This window comes from Callithrix jacchus, chromosome 15 (assembly GCF_049354715.1).
Source record: "Callithrix jacchus isolate 240 chromosome 15, calJac240_pri, whole genome shotgun sequence".
Lineage (NCBI taxonomy): Eukaryota > Metazoa > Chordata > Mammalia > Primates > Cebidae > Callithrix > Callithrix jacchus.
This window is the reverse complement of record NC_133516.1, coordinates 39,678,071-39,696,833: the sequence shown is the minus strand read 5'-3', so window position 1 is coordinate 39,696,833 and position 18,763 is coordinate 39,678,071. Positions and strand designations below refer to the sequence as shown.

The window sequence follows — 18,763 nt, the reverse complement described above, 5'->3', positions numbered from 1 at the left end:
TTATTATTTTTCCTTGTCCTAGCCGACTAATATGATAAGTAGTGCACAATAATTCTAAATAAAGATTGGCTATTTTTTAAAAAAATGGGAAAAAAACTTGAAAATAATGGTTCAGGAAGTCAGGTACAGAGTTTGAATAAGGAAAATAAATGTAGCTTCTTTATATAGCTCTAAAGGTCAATATGCTGGTCTAGTAATTTATTGTTCCTAAATAATGTAGGAAATAATTTTAAAATCCTACAATCTTATTTAATTAATAAGGAGTTACTCAGAGTCCTTCAACACATAGGTCTGATTTTATCAGTCACCATCATTATCATGATCACTGTCTTCATTATGGTGGTTAACACTTTAGTTCCCAACACCATGGTAAATGGTCCATGCACACTCTCTCATTCAATCTTCACAATAATCCTATAGATTCCCCCATTTGATACATGAAAAAGCCCTGAATCACAGAGGGGTTAAGCAATTTGCCAAGGACATATTACAAATACATGGCAAAGCCATGACTGAACCCAGAGTTCTTTGACTCTCAGCTTTGCGGCTAGTGTTACTTTCCTAATGCTCTTGTGGTTTTATAATTTTAATGTAAGAAGACTATTATTCATTCATTCATTGAATATCTGAGTTTTACTAAATACCTGCATTGTGGTAGGCAATGGGATAAAAATCAAATCTCAAACAGACTTACAAAAATCAGAAAAACACTAATAATAGTTGAATACAATTGACACAATCGTAAACACTATAAATCGATCTTATGTTGGCAGTTAAAAAGATTTCTGGGAACACTGCATGCCTATACCAAAACATCTCATGCACACCATAAATGTATACACCTACTATGTACCTACAAAAATAAAAAACAAAATACAACAACAAAAAAGAAAGAAATGACTTCTGGGAGAGTTCTGCAGTACGAAAGACCATAAAGAGGGCTACTTTTGTATGGGTATGTTCATTACTTATTTATCTCCCTTCTTTTGTTTCCACATTCCCATAAAGGTCCATAGGGTCTGACAATGATTCTTTCAGTACCAGTAACTACACTTTATACCATAAGGGTATTGTATTTCTGAGATGAGATTTCTGGACCATACTAACATTAACTTATATTTTATTATGACATTAGAAAAAAATCATGCCTTATCAACACCAAAGATCACCTAAGAAGAGTACAAATCAGGGCCAGGCACGGTGGCTCATCCCTGTAATCCCAGCACTTTGGGAGGCCGAAGCAGGGGGATCATGAGGTCAGGAGTTTAAGAATAGCCTGGCCAACATGGTGAAACCCCATCTCTACTAAAAATACAAGAAATTAGCTGGGCGTAGTGGTGTGCGCCTGTAATCCCAGCTATTCAGGAGGCTGAGGCAGGAGAATCACTTGAACCCGGGAGGCAGAGGTTGGAGTGAGCAGAGCCACTATACTCCAGCCTGGGGAACAGAGTGAGACTCCGTCTCAAAAAAAAAAAAAAAGTATAAATCAGTAAGAGTGCTCCTTCTTACATAATCCCAAAGCTCTGGGCCTGGACAAGGAGATTCATTGTTAGTCCAGCCATAACAACAGGCACTTCCACAAAGAGAAATTTCCATAGGCTGCTACTGATCCCAGAGAGTTGTCTGGTGTTAGTATACCCCTACCACCATTTTTAATTAATCCATCGGGCTGAACTTACAATATGTCAACTTTCCTTGTGTACAATAAGGCAACACAAAAGAGACTGAATGTTGGCAATTTTCCAGTAAACTATCCCCAAGAAACTTTATTTAAAAAAAAAAATTATAAATGCTGATTATTTTCTACCTACTTTATTCTAAACAAGTAAATATCAAGAAATACATGTACTTCCTATTTAGAGGTGAGACAAAGAGTTCATTACATGCACTGCTTATCACCATCTAAAATTTCTTAGTCCAAAATTTCTAGAAGAGTGTCATAAGAATCTGGGGATATTTACTAGAAGATGAAGACGACAGGAAATAAGGAAATTTACAACTGCTACCATATGATAATACAGCACACCAGTGAATCTTTCAAGAAAGAATTCCGCCTTATCCTAATTATGTTAAAAGTGCTAATAAATTCCTATTAGAGACACAAGGGTAAACAAAAAACACAGCTGCATTTCACATTCTACCACTTAACACTTTGCCTCTCATAATCTTGACTGATTCAAATTATTCTACAATTGTATGAAATGCTGGGCATGAGCACCAAAATTTTAAATTTTGGTTCCTGCTACTTTACAGAACCTATCTGAATCTCTTAACTAAAAATTAAAACTTTATATAATATATAGAACAGATTTTATGACAAAGGGTGATTTGATACCCTGGTTTACAATGTCATAAAAACATGTTAACGTACCTTTTAAAAGGGACACTTTGGCAAGAGGTTCATTTAGGTCTTGCTCATCCATTTGCGCGTCTAGAGAGAGGGAAAAAAAAAAAATATATATATATATATATACGTATATATATACACACACACACACATATAATTACAGGCAGTATTCAGCAAACAATTAGAATTGATACTTCTATTATATTTGGATAGTTGAAAGTAGTTTTAACAAAATAGCCAAGATTCAAAGGGGATGGCCTGATGAAGCATTTTTTTTCCCCAAACACAAACTTCGAAATCTCCACTCATGTTAACCTGTATACCTAAACTGCCATTAATAGCTGCAGGTCAATACACATTAGGTTAAAACTCACCTGTAGTGTCGTCACTGCTTTTTTCCTTGCTTGGACTCAGAGTGTCTGATAAATCAGATTCCTTTGCTTTTGTCTGATTTTCTACCAAGAAAAAAATAAAAGTAAAATCTTATTACAGTTAAATATCTTCTATCAATAAAACTGTTTCAGGCTATGAATGCTCAAAATCTACAGGTACATGAAGTACTTTTAAAATAGGTCAGGTCACTGAATCTCTTACTTCTTCACCACCCTTGTCCAAAATGGAATGCTGGTTATTACATGTAGCTCATATTAAATTATAATGTGGATCATGTCTGCTTTGCTGAGGGCTGGGGCTTTTTGTTCAAGGCTGTCCACTTGCCAACTAGAAATACAAATGAAGCAAGCTTTGCTAAAGTATTCAGAGAACTGCAACAAATACAGTAAAATTCCCAAGACAATGTGGACACTGTATAAAAATGATTAAAGGAAAAGGCTCTGTTACATAAACTCTTTAAAAAAATCACGTTAGTTCTTATAAAGAAAGTAAATTAACAGCCTTTTATTTCTAAAGATAAGTGTCCCTCAATCACAGTAAGAAAAAACTTTTTTTTTTTTTTTTTTGAGACAGGGTCTTGCTCTGTTGCCCAGGCTGGAATGCAGTGGCACGAATACAGCTCACTACAACCTCGACCTCCTGAGCTCAAGGGATCCTCCTGCCTCAGCCTCCAGAGCAAGCTGGGACTTCAAGCTCATGCCACCATACCCAGCTATCTCTTTTTAATTTTTTGTAGAGATGAGGCCTTGCTATGTTGCCTAGGCTGGTCTCAAACTCCCGGCTCAAATGATTTTCCAGTCTCAGCCTCTCAAGCACTAGAATTACAGGCATGAGGCACTGCACCTGGCCAAGAAAAAAACTTTTTAAAAAGTTTTGAAATTATTTACAAGAGGTCTTCTGCCTGGTTCAGATGAAGACATCTTAGGCCTAATTTTCAAAGAATTGCCCTCAGAAATCCTAACTATAGGCCCAACAGTTTACTAAAGATAACTGGCAATTAATTAGGCCACAGATCCTCATCTGTAATGGCACATTTGTATACACAATGGGATTCCTTTTTTCTTTTTGAGAGGGGAGTGTCACTATGTTGCCCAGGCTAGTCTTGAACTCCTGGGCTCAAGCAATCCTCCCGCCTCAGCCTCCCAAGTGCTGGGATTACAGGTGTGAGCCATTACACCTAACCTATGGCATTCCTTAGGGTAGCATTTGCAGAGAATGTCATTTCTCTGACTAAAATTTGATAGCATCTTCCCATTCTCCACAAGGTCTCAGTCAAGCTTTACATGGCAGAATTTAGCCGTAATCTGGTCCCTGCATTAATTCCCACAGGAGCTCTGCTTTGGTCATGTTAGCTTCCTTATAGGGCTGATACATGCCTCCTTAACATGTCCTGCAATTATTTGTTTCATTTGATATTTCCCTAACCTCAAAACAGCCATTCTCTCTACTTGGCCTATTCATTCTGTAATACACAGTTTAAGTTCCATCAACTCTAAGGAAGTCTTCATTTCTCCATTATGGTGCTCCTTTTAATTGTATCTTCTCTGTGTCTTTTGTTTCCCCAATTAATCATATTCTATTTTATAATATTCTGTGTATGTGTATATAACTTCTTTCCTTAATAAGATTATACATTTATAAAGCATATAATTATTTTTATAATGCTATGCACAGATTTCATTGTTTGTATGTGCATGTCCACTTCTAGTAGTTTTCCTAAGGAAATAACACAGCACATATGGGATACATAAGGCTCATTGAAGTATTGTTCATTATGGGAAAATGAAATACATCTATTATGAAATGAAAACTATTCAAGATATATTTACTACTCAGTAAAAATTAAGCCTAATAAAGAGCAGTATGTATAATATAACCCCATGCAGATTAAACATGGAGAAACCCCGTCTCTACTAAAAACACAAAATTAGCCGGGCATGGTGGCGCATGCCTGTAATCCCAGCTACTGTGAAGCCTCAGGCAAGAGAATCCCTTGAACCCAGGAGGTGGAAGCTGCAGTGAGGTGAGTCTGTGCCACTGCATTCTAGCCTGAGCAACAAAAGCGAAACTCCAACTCAAAAAAAAAAAAAAAGATGATTGAAAGCATATATCTACTCTGAATAAGAAAAATTTTTTTTTGTGTGTGTGTGCATGCATGTGTTTTCTTTTTTTTTTTTTTTTGAGACAGAGTTTTGCTCTCGCTCTTGTTACCCAGGCTGGAGTGCAACGGTGCAATCTCGGTTCACCGCAACCTCCGCCTCCTGGGCTCAGGCAATTCTCCTGCCTCAGCCTCCCGAGTAGCTGGAATTACAGGCACGCGCCACCATGCCCAGCTAATTTTTTGTATTTTTAGTAGAGACGGGGTTTCACCATGTTGACCTGGATGGTCTCAATCTCTTGACCTTGTGATCCACCTGCCTCGGCCTCCCAAAGTGCTGGGATTACAGGCTTGAGCCACCGCGCCCGGCCCGCATGTGTTTTCTAAAAGACAGTGTCTCACTATGTTGCCCAGGCTGGCAAGAAAATGAGAGAGAGACAAAAAGAGAGAGAGAGAGAGAGAGAGAGAGAGTGTGAGAGAGAGAGAGAGAGTGTGTGTGTGTGAGAGAGAGTGTGTGTGTGTCTCTGTGTCTGTGTGTGTGCACGAGTGTGCGCATTTTCTAAGAGACAGTGTCTCGCTATGTTGTCAAGGTTGGTCTTGAACTGCTGGGCTCAAACGATCCTCTTATCTTGGCCTCCCAAAGTGCTGGGGTTACAAGTATGAGCCACTGAGGCTGGCCAGAAAGCAAGTTTTTAGCAAGTCAAGTCATAGTCCCTCAATGTTGTATCCTGCTACTATAGTTATACCGAGGCAAATCAAATCGATTTAAGAATGAAACACAAGGCCATGAGTGGTGGCTCACATTTTGTCAATCTCACTTCATAAATGAGGAAAGTGAGGTTTAAAGAACTGAAATTGCCTGAGAGCGTACAGCTAGTTAGTGGCAGAATTATCTATACATATTCTTTCTACTTCTACCTCCAAAGCTATATATAGACATTTAATGACTGCAAGTTGAGTTAGAAATTAAACAGAAAGCACATTTTGCATCAAGTGATACCTAGAGTTAATAGAAGAGGTAAGACTGCTAACAGTTGGTAACTGTTTATTTATAGCAGCTGATATTTTCAACCCAAAAAAGAAAATTCCACGAAAGTATCACCAATTAAAGAATATTTAGCCAAATCAAAAAAAAAAAAAAATACTTTTTAGCTCGATTTAAAATGTAACTTATTTCAGCCATCTAGTTTGTTACAAGGATTAGCATATCTTTGCATATTAACTGTGAAAGGTGCTAGTAAAGTGTTCACTCACTACTGATAGAAAAATTCGGCCGAGCATGGTGACTCATGCCAGTGGTTCCAGCACTTTGGGAGGCTGAGGCGGGTGCACCTGAGGTGGGGAGTTCAAGACCAGCCTGACCAACATGGAGAGACCCTGTCTCTACTAAAAAATATAAAATGAGCCGGGTGTGTTGGTGCATGCCTGTAATCCCAGCTGCTTGGTAGGCTGAGGTAAGAGAATAGCCTGAACCTGGGAGGTGGGGTTGTGATGAGCTGAGATTGCGCCATTGTACTTCAGCCTGGGCAACAAGAGTGAAACTCCGTTGAAAAGAAGAAAAGAAAAGAGAAGAGGAAAGAAGAAAAGAAAGAGAATCCCCGAGTATATAAAACTTATATTTGTATTATGAGTCTTTTTCTTTTTGTTTTTCCTTGCCATATCTTTTTTTTGTATTATCATTCTTAAAGAATATATTCTATTCATTTACATGGACTTATCTGCCATAATTTATTTAATAAATACCCTTATTAATGGACACAAACGCTTTCTTCTTGTTGCTTTTAAACAACACTGAAAACAAACATTCTTGCTCATTTATCCAATTTGTTCCTTAAGATTAAAAACCCAGGCCAGGCATGGTGGCTCAGGCCTATAATCCCAGCACTCTGGAAGACTGAGGTAGTCAGATCACCTGAGGTCAGGAGTTTGAGACCAGCCTGCCAACATGGTGAAACCCCAGTCTCTACTAAAAATACAAAATTAGCCAGGCGTAGTGGCATGCACCTGTAATCCCAGCTACTCAGGAGGCTGAGGCAGGAGAATCCCTTGAATTCGGAAAGTGGAAGTTGCAGTGAACTGAGATCATGCCACTGCACACCAGCCTGGGCAACAAGAGTGACACTCAAAAGAGAGTAAAAAAGAAAAGAAAAACAGAAAGGTTAAAAATATAGAAGTAGAATTGCTGGATCAAAAAGTATGTTCTTTAAGACTTCCAATAAACAGTTCATAGCCAGGTTTAAAAGGAAATCAGACAAAGATAAAAATATTTAAAGTGATGATATTCTAATTACCCTGATTTGCTCTTTACACATTAAATGAATACAATGAATAATAAAACATATCCTGAAAATGTGTGCATCTATCATGTTATCAATAAAATAAAAATAATAAATTACTAAAAAGGGAAATCAGTAATGCACAAAACTTCCAATAATGACAACACAATTTCAAGCAAATATATTCTAATTTAGAATGCATTAAATATAAGTGCTAAGATAGCAAGATACTTTAATAAAGTATCTTGATTTTTTTCCTAAGGCTCTACTTCAGAGTGCTGGCTATTCAACCAACTAATCTGTATAGGTATTTGGATGGTGAGGTAAAAGCTATTTTAAGGTCTGTTCTCATCTCACTTTAATAAGGTGAAATAAAGTGCCATATGTACTAAAAATAGTTCACTGTTCTGAAACTCAGTACCTGTTTCCCAGAACAATATTAACAATGCATATTCTATGCATTTTTCCCCAAATATGGTATCTGCCGTGTACAAAATTTAGAATAGAAACCACCAGATATCTGAAATAACACCATTCCCTTAAATAGTTAAAAAAGCCAAATGAATCCAGTTACTTTAATAAAATAGAATGTACTAAAATTAAGTATTTCAAACTTTTATAACTCATTGTTTTAATAGACCAAAAGCACTCTGAATCTAGTTTTAAATTTTATACTGGTATAGTCTAATGAAAGTTTTACTATGATAAACACATGCCACCAAATTTATTTGCCTAGTTTCCCTACATATAAAAGTGACTTGACAATATGGTACTTTAAAACTCACTTTTCTTCTCTGACAAGTGTAACAGAATTAACACAATAAACTACTTCGGGCAATTACTTGACTATTCATTATAAAAAATAAGAAGATTCTATATTCACAAAGTCAATCATTTTGTTTAAATCAAACTGAGATGCCAAAAGTTAAGAAAATATTAAATATCATAAGAGAATTTAAAGGTACAGTAACCCCGCAAATGGAACTACAAGCAGGTTTCACTTAAGTTGTATCACAAAAGATTTACATTGTGTTTGATTAAAAGTTGAGCTCAAAGCTGAAATTAATGCTGGAAGTGAGATTGTAACAAATCTTTAATACCTAAAGAAACCTATACCAACTACTAACATTCAAAAAACCCCAAATATACACCGACTTAGAAAGAAACATTCCAGTTAAGATACCCTTCTTAAAATAGAAGTCTAATTATTTTATACATTATCTGATACTGTTATTGGCTTGCCATTTTGTGATCTGTAAGAAATAAACTGATGGTTAAAATACTATAACCTTGAAACTATATACTAACCTTCATTATCAAAGAACTGTCAAAAAACATAGAAAAAACAGAAAACAAACCTTTTGAAAGCTTTGTTTCTTCTACTGCTTTGGTTAGATGCCCTTCAACGATCAGCTTCTCTGCCAAGGAAAATAAACGTTACCATCCAAGCCCAAACCGAGCAGCACTTCCCTGAGCTAGGCAGTGTAACACATTCCATGACCAAATTTAAAGATGATAACATTACTCCTATGACCAAGCTTGAATAAAAACTTGAATCTGGAAGGGGAAACTAGGAGAACTGGAACTATGACAGAGAAATCAGGTTAATGCAGAAAACTAGCGGCAGGCAGACAATTTGCCTTTTATTTTCACCTTTTTAAAAGCCTAGATCTTTTTATAAACAGGACTCAGAAGAAATAATCAAAGCAATTGTCTTTAGATCAAGAATATTTGAATTCCAGGATACTACAAAAACAAACAAACAAACAAACAAACAAAAAAGAATATTGAGTTGAAATAAAATATTTATGAAAAAGAATTATTCAAATGAATAAAAATTAAGTTATATGGATAGCTTATTGTTCTCTGCTGACATAACTCAGCAGAGATGGCTAAATAACACATTTCAGTAAAATGAATTATTTTAGAAGAGCTAATCAAAGAAATAAAAAAATTTTGTTTTATGGGGGATTCTCTGTAAATGTATAATGTACTTCCTTATAACTAACTTAGAGTCATATTTTCATATTCTACATTTCATTGAGGAGGATATATCTATTGGGTCCTTTACTTACTGCTGTATGTCAGTTGGTCTCCTTCATTAGCAGTATGTGCGAATAAAATTTTCTATTCTCTTACTCTACAACCTATTGCAACTTGGTCTACATCCACCACTCAACCACTGAAACTGCTCCAATATCATTATAGCCTCTTGTCTGCCAATGCCCATAGCTCTTTTTCATAATTTTCATTTCTCATAGGCTCTTTGCCGTATGTGACACTTTGTCTCTGCCTTTTTAAAAACAGAAAGTAACAGATTTTGATTAAGATGTATAATGTAAGCTGTCCTACCTGTCCTCTGTCCTACTTCACTCCATTCCTAAAATTCACTTCCTACAACTTTTAGCCATTTCTACTTTTTTTTTTTAATTCATTTTTTTGAGATGGAGTCTTACTCTGTTGCCCAGGCTAGAGGGCAGTGGTGCGATCTCAGCTCACTGCAATCTCCGCCTCCCGGGTTCAAGTGATTCTCCTGCCTCAGAGTCCCAAGTAGCTGGGATTACTTGGGCACCAAGTAATAGGTGCCCGCCACCACGCCCAGCTAATTTTGGTATTTTTAGTAGAGACGAGGTTTCACCATGTTGGCCAGGCTGGTCTCAAACTCCTGACCTCATGATCCACATGCCTCAGCCTCCCAAAGTGCTGGGATTACAGGCATGAGTGACCACGCCCAGCCTACCCATTTCTTCTGATACTTAACATTTATATTTCTAAATATATATTGATTTTTTATTTTTCCACTTTATTTATTGACAATGTATTTTACATGATTAAGCTCTGCCATTTTCTACTATCATCCTCAAGAATTGCATTTTGTCAATCTATAATTGGTATTTATATTGACAAATTATTTTATATAGTCATACAGTAGGCTACAATTATATTTCCTTTCTTGTATGGCATTCAATATACTCAATTTATAATGCTTCATTTTTTTGTTTTATTATTTTTTATATATCTCAAAAATAGCCCAAGTTCTCACAGAACCATACAACTTTCAATACTGTCAAACACACCAAGTAATTTATCACATTATATATCCCCATCTTCCTCTTCCTGTTTTATTCCTTTGTTATAATTTCCTGAAAAGGGGTGGACAGAAGGTAAATATTTTGTGATTTTGCTTCTCTGAAAAGGTTAGCATTCTACCTTCACATTTGATTGATGGTTTGACTAGATACACAAATCTACAGAAAATACTTTTGCATCAGAATTCTGAAAGCATTGTTCCATTGTCTTTTAGTTTCCAACTAGAAGATGAATCTAATACAGCCTGAAACCTGTCCCTCAGTACACATAGTAGAGATTTCTTACGGTCAGCAACACCTAGTTTGCCTGCTCTGTTTGAGCATCAGGGAGGACTGCACATCCCAACTCCCTAGCACTGAAGAAGGTTCATAGGACTCATGCTCGCCAGGGCTAAAGCATTTAAAAGAAAGTATAAGTTTTTTACACCTTATGCCACTACAGGAACTCCAGAGTTTCTAGAGTTTGTATGCTCAGGAAAGGGATGCCTTTGAGTCCCTCTTCCAGAGCTCTGAGACCTGGCGTTGGGGAGATTCTCTTTCTTGCTTGGATACCTTGGAAACTAGTAAGAGGAAATCCCTATAGTCACTGACAAAAGATTCAGATAAAGTGACAGAATTTTTTGAAAAGTTACAACACACGTTGGATCAAAAGAAGAATGAAATTCTGCCTGACTTTGAGACCATGAAACTTGTTATGCAAGCACATGACCCAGAAATCAACAAACTCAACACCATCTTGCAGGAGCAACAGATGGCTTTTAACATTGCTGAGGCTTTCAAAGATGTGTCAGAACACATTGTATTTCTGCAACAGATGCAGGAGTTCAGGGAGAAAATCAAAGTAATCAAGGAAACTCCTTTACCTCCCTCTAATTTGCCTGCAAGTCCTTTAATGAAGAACTTTAATACCAGTCAGTAGGAAGACATAGAACTAGTCGATGTGGATAAACTTTCTTTGCCTCAAGACACTGGCACACATTGGCAAGATTCCCTGGAGCTTTACTATCTTATGATCATAGTTAAGACCCCATCTGCCTCGATCCCTGAGTGACAATGTAGAGCAGAGTGGTTTTCCTCACTATGGACATGTAGCATGAATGAGAAATGTTTGTTGAGTTGAGCCATCAAAGATTTCATTGCTTGGCCGGGCGCAGTGGCTCACATCTGTAATCCACACTTTGGGAGGCCAAGGCGGGCCGATCACCTGAGGTCGGGAGTTTTAGACCAGCCTGACCAACAGGTAGAAACCCATCACTACTAAAAATACAAAATTAGCCAGGCATGTAGGTGCATGCCTAATCCCAGCTACTTGGGAGGCTGAGGCAGGAGAATCACTTGAAACCGGGAGGCAGAGGTTACTGTGATTGTGCCATTACACTCCGGCCTGGGCAACAAGAGCAAACCTCCAAAAAAAAAAAAAGATTTCATGGCTTATTTATTACTATATTATAAATTTAGCTTATGATGACTATATGATACCCTTTGTTTCTCTCTGGGTTTCAGAATCTTCTCTTTATCCCTGGTGTTCTTAAATTTCATATTCCTCAGTGTATAGTCTCTTTTTTCTTAAATGAGGTGAAACTCACATAACATAAAATAACATTAAAGTGAACAAGGCGGTAGAATTTAGTATATTCACTATGTTGTGCCTAGTTCCAAAACATTTCATTACCCAAACAAAAACCCTATACCCACTAAGCATTTACTCCCCACCTCCACTTCAACAGTCACTGGTGATCACACATCTGCTTGCTATCTCTATGGATTTACCTGTTCTGGGTATACATAAAACAATATAACATATGACACTCTGTGTCTGGCTTAGTGTGTGGTCTTTTAAATATATTGTGCTAAGTACTCAGTAATTTTTTCAGTTTACAAGCTCATATCTTTCATTTCTGGGGAATCATCTTATATTCTATTTAATTGATAAATTATTCCATTCTCTCTCTCTCCCCTTCTCCCGCTCTGGAATTCACTATTAAGATGTTAGATCTCTAGGATTAGCCCCCCAAATTTTCTTTAATTTTCCGTCTTAAAAAAAAAAAAAAAAAAACTCGTGCCTTTTTGTTACATTTTCTGGGATATTTTCTCTACTTTCTCCTCAAGCCTCCTATAGTTCTTAAAAATCTGGTATCATTATTTTTAGTTTTCAAAAATTCTATTTGCACTCTGCTCCTTTAAAAAATATCATCTTTATCTTGTTTCATCTATGAAATTTAAAAAATCATACTTTTAAGCAGCACACAGTGGCTCACACTTATAATCCTAGCACTCTGGGAGGCAGAGGTCAGGAGTTCAAGACCAGTCTGGCCAACATGGTGAAATACCATCTCTATTAAAAATATAAAAATTAGCTAGGCGGGGTGGCAGGTGACCGTAATCCCAGCTACTTGGGAGGCTGAGGCAGGAGAATTGCTTGAACTCAGAAGGTGGAGGTTGCAGTGAGCCGAGATCACACCACTGCACTCCAGTCTGGGTGACAGAGTGAGATGCTGTCTCAAAAAAAAAAAAAAAAAAAATTATACTTTTAAAAAAGTTTCTGCTTTTTATCTTTTTTCTATTTCTTCCCTAGTCACATTTTTGTTTGTGTTTTAATTTGTTTTGATCTCTGTCTTTGTTAAGAATGAATTTCCTCAAAAGTCTGCTTTCCCTTCATATTCAAGGATGAGGCAACAAGAAGCTGACAAAGTCCTATATGCATGTGCAGGGCTTATTACACCCACTGGGCCCCAAAGTGGCAGTTTGTTTGGAGACTTCCATTTTTTTATTTTTATTTTTTTGAGACAAGGTCCGGCTCTATCACCCAAGCTGGAGTGCAGTGGCGTGATCTCCGCCCACTGCAATCTCCACCTCCCAGGCTCAAGCCATCCTTCCACCTCAGCCTCCTAAGCAGCAGTGTCCACAGGTGCACACCACCATACCTGGCTGATTTTTTGCATTTTCTGTAGAGACAGGGTATTGTCATGTTGTCCAGGCTGGTCTTGAACTCCTGAGCTCAAGCAATCTGCCTGCCTTGGCCTCGCAAAGTACTTTAAACAGCACCTTGGGGCAGTTTAAATATCAGTATTCATAGGTATTTCTTTGTATCTGATCAGTTTCTCTCATAAGTTATATTGTGGCTACTCATTATATCTACCTTGCCCAACTTACTATGAATTCCTTGAAGGAATATATTCATTCTTTCAAATATTTACTATGCACCAGGCACTCACAATGGATTACCAAGATAAATGAGGGAAATATAGGAATTTAGAATCTGGTGAAAGTAGAGAAATATTTTATTAATAATTTAATTCCTAACACACTTTCGAAACATACATAATAGTTGTTTGCAAATGCCTGTTACATGAACATAGCAGATAATAAAATAGCATAAACACAGACTTTGAAAGCTATTCCAGTCTTTCTTTAGTATGTTGAAGATCTACATACCTACCTGTTTAAAAATTATAAACACATATCAGAAGATTGTAATTTATTGCTCAGAACTCACTCTTAGAACAAAATCTGAAGTTCCTACCATGACCTACAAGGTTCCTTGTGATCTACCTCAGGGGTCAGCCAACTATATCCCCATGGGGTCAAATCCAACCTGCTGTCTGTTTAGCAAATAAAGTTTTATGGGAACACAGCCGGGTCCATTCATTTGCATATTTTCCATGGTTACTTTCCCCTACAATGGCAGGACTGAGTAGTTGCAAGAGACCTTACAGCCTGCAAAGCCTAAAATATTTATTACCCAGTCTTTTATTTTAAAAAGGTGTTTGAGTTCTTCTAAAACTCCAATCAAGGTCTTGGGGTTTCATATGATTTTTATTTCACACACTTTTTCCAGACACACACACTACTCAGCTTAGCTCCATCTCTGTTCAGTCACATACTCCTTTTGTCGTTCCCTATCCCCTTCTAGTCTTTGTTTTCTTCAGTGGACTCATCACTTCCTAACATTTAGTTTTTTAGTTTATTAGTATTTGTCTCCTCAAGAGAATGTAAACTCCATGAAGGCAAAGCTTTCTTTGTCTTACTCACTTCTAATAACCCAACAGTTAAAATAATGTCTGGTACATACATATTTAATCTTTGTGGAATAAATTGAGCAACTATGTTTAAAGGGATCAAAATAAAAAATTATTTGAATGTTTTTTCATTCTAAAAAAAAGGATTAAATTAAATAAGTTAATATATATTAGAAGTATGTACAGTACTGGTTTATAAGTACTAAATAATAATTAGCTGCTTTTATTTATTTATTTACGAGATGGCCTCTTGCTACATTGCCCAGGCTGGTGTACTATGGTTTTTCACAGCATGATCATTGTGAACTGCAGCCTCCAACTTCTGGGCTCAAGGGATCCTCTGGCCTCAGCTTCCCAAGTGGTTGGGACTACAGGCATGTATAACTGCTCCTGGCTAATTAGCTGCTATTATCACTATTGAAATTATTTAAAGTTATATCTTCAAATTTTGTGAATCACTAGAGGTCTGTAAATAAAGAAAAAATATATATTAAAAACGTCTATAACCATTGAGTCTCAAACTTGGTATAGAGACCTCAATGCTTTGGGAGTCACTAGTGTAATACATACAATCAAGGTGAGATCAGAGATCTCTGCCTCTCACTTTACCCCTTCAGAGACTTAAGAGAGAACTTTCCTGTCATTATAACTGCAGGTCTTGAAAGTGCTATCTAACTTGGTATAACTGAAAGAGAGATAGAATAGAAGGCATTCTTTCTTTTTTAAAACTCTGTTTTTTCTTTTTGAGATAATGTCTCACTCTGTCACCCAGAGTGGAGTGCAGTGGTGCAATCATGGCTTACTGCAGCCTCCTGCTCTAGGGCTCAAGTGATCCTCCCACCTCAGCCTTCAGGCAGCTACAACTATAGGCATGTGTCACCATGCCCAGATAATTTATTTTTGCTTACTGCAGCCTCCTGCTCTAGGGCTCAAGTGATCCTCCCACCTCAGCCTTCACGCAGCTACAACTATAGGCATGTGTCACCATGCCCAGATAATTTATTTTTATTTTTGTAGAGACATGGTCTCACTATGTTGCTCAGGATGGTCTCAAACTCCCGGACTCAAGTGATCCTCCCACCTTGGCCTCTCAAAGTACTAGGATTACAGGCATAAGCCACTGTACGTGGCCTTAAAACTCTCTTTATTGAGGGATACTCTAGAGAAGTGATGATTCATTTTTCACTACTTTTAAACGATATTTATTATTTTAAAAAATGATATACAAAAAGGAATATAAAACACAAAGGGAGGCCAGGCACAATGGCTCATACCTGTAATCCCAGAACTTTGGGAGGCCAAGTGGGGGTGGATCACCTGAGGTCAGGAGTTCCAGAGCAGCCTGACTAACATAGAAAAACCCCATCTCTACTAAAAATACAAAATTAGCTGGGCGTAGTGGCTCATGCCTGTAAACTCAGGAGGCTGAGGCAAAAGAATTGCTTGAACCTGGGAGGCAATGATTGCAGTGAGCTGAGACAGATCCATTGCATTCCAGCCTGGGCAACAAGAACAAACCTCCATCTCAAAAAAACAGAAAACCCCACAAAAGGTAGAGGTTAATACATTTTCATAAAGCAAATGTCTAGGTGACCACAGTCCAAGTCAGGAATAGAACTATCCCACCAATCCCTACAGCCCTCCACTTTCTTCCCTCCGATAAAAACCCCTTCATCTCCCATAAAGGTAACTAACTATCCTTTTATGGCATTTAATTTCTTATCTTTCTTTATAGTCATTTACCCAATATACTTGACCAAATAATATAATTTTAGTGGTTTTGAACTTCATATAAATGGAATACTATATAGCATATATTCTTTTGTGTCAGGCTTTTTTTCCACCCAATATGCCCCAGTGTGTTTATCCATTTAACTACTGAGGGTCTTTTTGGCTGTTTCTAGTTTGGATCTAATGTGAATAATGCTGCTATGAACATTCTTAAATTTGTACCTGATATATATGTGCAGGCATTTCTGTAGGGAACCTACCAAGGCTTAGAACTGGCAGTATAATATGTTTGACATTTAAGAACCATCATCTAAGAATTTAGTTTAGTCAGAAGACTGTCGAATCTTGTCAAAGACTGAACAGAGAGAACCAAATTTACTTCTTGGTTGACAGAAATAAATTATGTACTAACCATACTACTATGTGGCATAAAATAAAAAATGAGAAACAATGCAAACAATACATTCAAAAGAAGTTCAAAGGATGCTGAGCATGGTGGCTCATGCCTGTAATCCCAATGCTTTGAAAGGCCAAATGAGGAGGATCACTTGAGCCCAGAAGTTTGAGACAGCTGTCCCAAGATTGGATTGAGTCCTTAAATCCAGAGTCATTTTCCATGCTTGACAGCTACACCTAATTGAAACACTAAAGCAGAAGATAAACTCAAATAGCACAGACTATCTGATACTGATGTCAGTTGCCTATGGATATGGGATAAATTGACTGGAAGAGAGGAAGGAGTAAATATAAAAGAAGGAGACAATCTGCTGCTGTAACTGCCAACCTAGAAAATATTTCTAAGTCTCAAAATTGGGTTTCATTAAGAAAATGTTATGACTAGGACATCAAAATAATGTGTTTGACACCAAATTTTTAAAATGGCATGCATACTGGTAATTATGTACAGCTTCTACACCTCTCCAACATGTTTTCTGCCTGTTAACTAATATACCTTTCAGTGTGCCATGTATTACTTACAGCACTTAATAAATACTATCTCAATTAATTTTCATAATTCTCTAAGATAGATACTACCATTCCACTTTATAAATGAGGAAATCAAGGTTTAAAGAGGTCAATTTTCCCAGTATCATACTGCCAGTGAGAGTGAACCAGAATTGACATCAAGATCCCTCTGATTGAACATTATAAATAGAAATGAGCTAAAGTTACCTGAAAGATCACCAAGGGCAAATATGATGAAAAAACTGAGATTAGAATTAATATCAAGATACAAATTAAGTTACAATTGGCATTCAAACCAGAAAATTATTTCCCTCCTAAAATAATTAATGAAGCAGAAATAGAGACATAGAACCTCACAGGAGAGGCTCTGATGAGGTTCCCAGTTTTAATAATACAGACTTTCATGAGGTTACTCATTACTGCAGCAAAATTAAATGTTAAAGTAACTCTTGCTATAAAAGATGTTGTGCCTTTTCATGAAAACAGTTCCAGAAGTTATTTGCCCTAAAACTTATGAAGGAGGAGGCCGGGTGCAGTGGCTCACGCCTGTAATTCCAGCATTTTGGGAGGCCAAGGTGGATGGATCACCTGAGTTTGAGACCAGCCTGGCCAACATGGCGAAACTCTGTCTCTATTAAAAATACAGAAACAAACAACAACAAAAAATTAGCCGGGTATGGTGGGGGGCACCTGTAATCCCAGCTACTTGGGAGGCTGAGATAGGAGAATTGCTTGAACCTAGGAGGCAGAGGTTGCAGTGAGCCGACATTGTACCACTGCACTCCAGCCAGGGCGACCACGCACGACTCTGTTTAAAAAAAAAAAAAGAAAGAAAAAAATGGGGAAAAAGGATTTAGAATTCAAGGATAGACTGAAAATAAAATGAAAGGGACCAATTTCAAGAATATGGAAACAGATGTTTTTTAAGAAGCAACAGTATACATACAAAAACTGCTGGCATGAATTTAGGACTGTCAACTGGGAAGTTATACTAGGAGAAAATCTGGTAGATATGTTAGAAAATGGACTAAGGAAATGATGAGTACAAACAAACAACTCTCCAATACAGCCTAGACTGGACAAACCACTCTGAGAATAAAAAAATAAAATTAGCATCTAGCTTACTCTCAGAGTTTTCCTGTTACAGGGACATAGCCTATTATGAGCACAGAAACACGCCCAATGTTTTCTATTAGTTGCCATAAACTGCTTTGGCTTAGAGAAATAAAAGTTTACAAAACGAAAATATAAAAATCTGTTTCAAGTAGAATATGTAATCAGAATACTGAGATTGTTCAGAGAGGCTGACCTCACAGAGTGATGAAAAATAAATATGCAGTCACATGAGCAACATGAATTCAATGCATTACTCCAAATAAGGCTATTTCTATGTGAAAGCAAAGCCCTAAGAGAAAAGAGGGAACGAGAAAAGCATATACAGATAGTGACTAAAATTTTTCCTAGTTATGGGGGTGGGAGGCAGAGAGATTTTTTTTGGAAATCGGGAAAAAAACAGTAAGACATGAAACATTAACAAAATTAAACTAATAACAATAACAAAAAGTTAAGTCTCATAATCATAATCAACATGGATTAAGAACACATTCTCAGATCTCAGGTGTTCAAGGAAAGAATACAAGGCATGAGGTTTACTTTAGGGCACTGACTAACTCTATCATCAAAAGAGAAATGCCCTTGGGGAGTGGGCAGTTTGTCTCTACAAAGCAGACCTCAGAGAAAAATTTCTCTGGCATTCAGCAGTGATGCCTCTCTTCTCATGAGGACAGACAGTAGCAAAAGAAATCAGAGGGGCAGGCAGCAGTCCAGAGAAGGCTGTCTCTTGC

The 18,763-nt window shown here is 37.2% G+C and overlaps 1 protein-coding gene across 50 annotated transcripts in view; it reads right to left on the bottom strand.

The window, feature by feature from the left end:
- The window catches only part of SLMAP (sarcolemma associated protein), a 166,195-nt gene that overhangs the window by 29,806 nt on the left and 117,626 nt on the right, over positions 1-18,763 (bottom strand). For 49 of the 50 annotated variants that reach the window (XM_078351243.1, XM_008981872.5, XM_078351260.1 and 46 more), the window contains 3 exons: positions 8,473-8,532; positions 2,722-2,802; positions 2,372-2,431 (listed from right to left, as the gene is read on the bottom strand). In XM_078351243.1, the coding sequence (XP_078207369.1) occupies positions 2,372-2,431; positions 2,722-2,802; positions 8,473-8,532 (201 nt within the window). Of the gene's footprint in view, positions 1-2,371; positions 2,432-2,721; positions 2,803-8,472; positions 8,533-18,763 lie in introns of those variants that run through there. The other variant, XM_078351279.1, reaches the window with a different exon arrangement.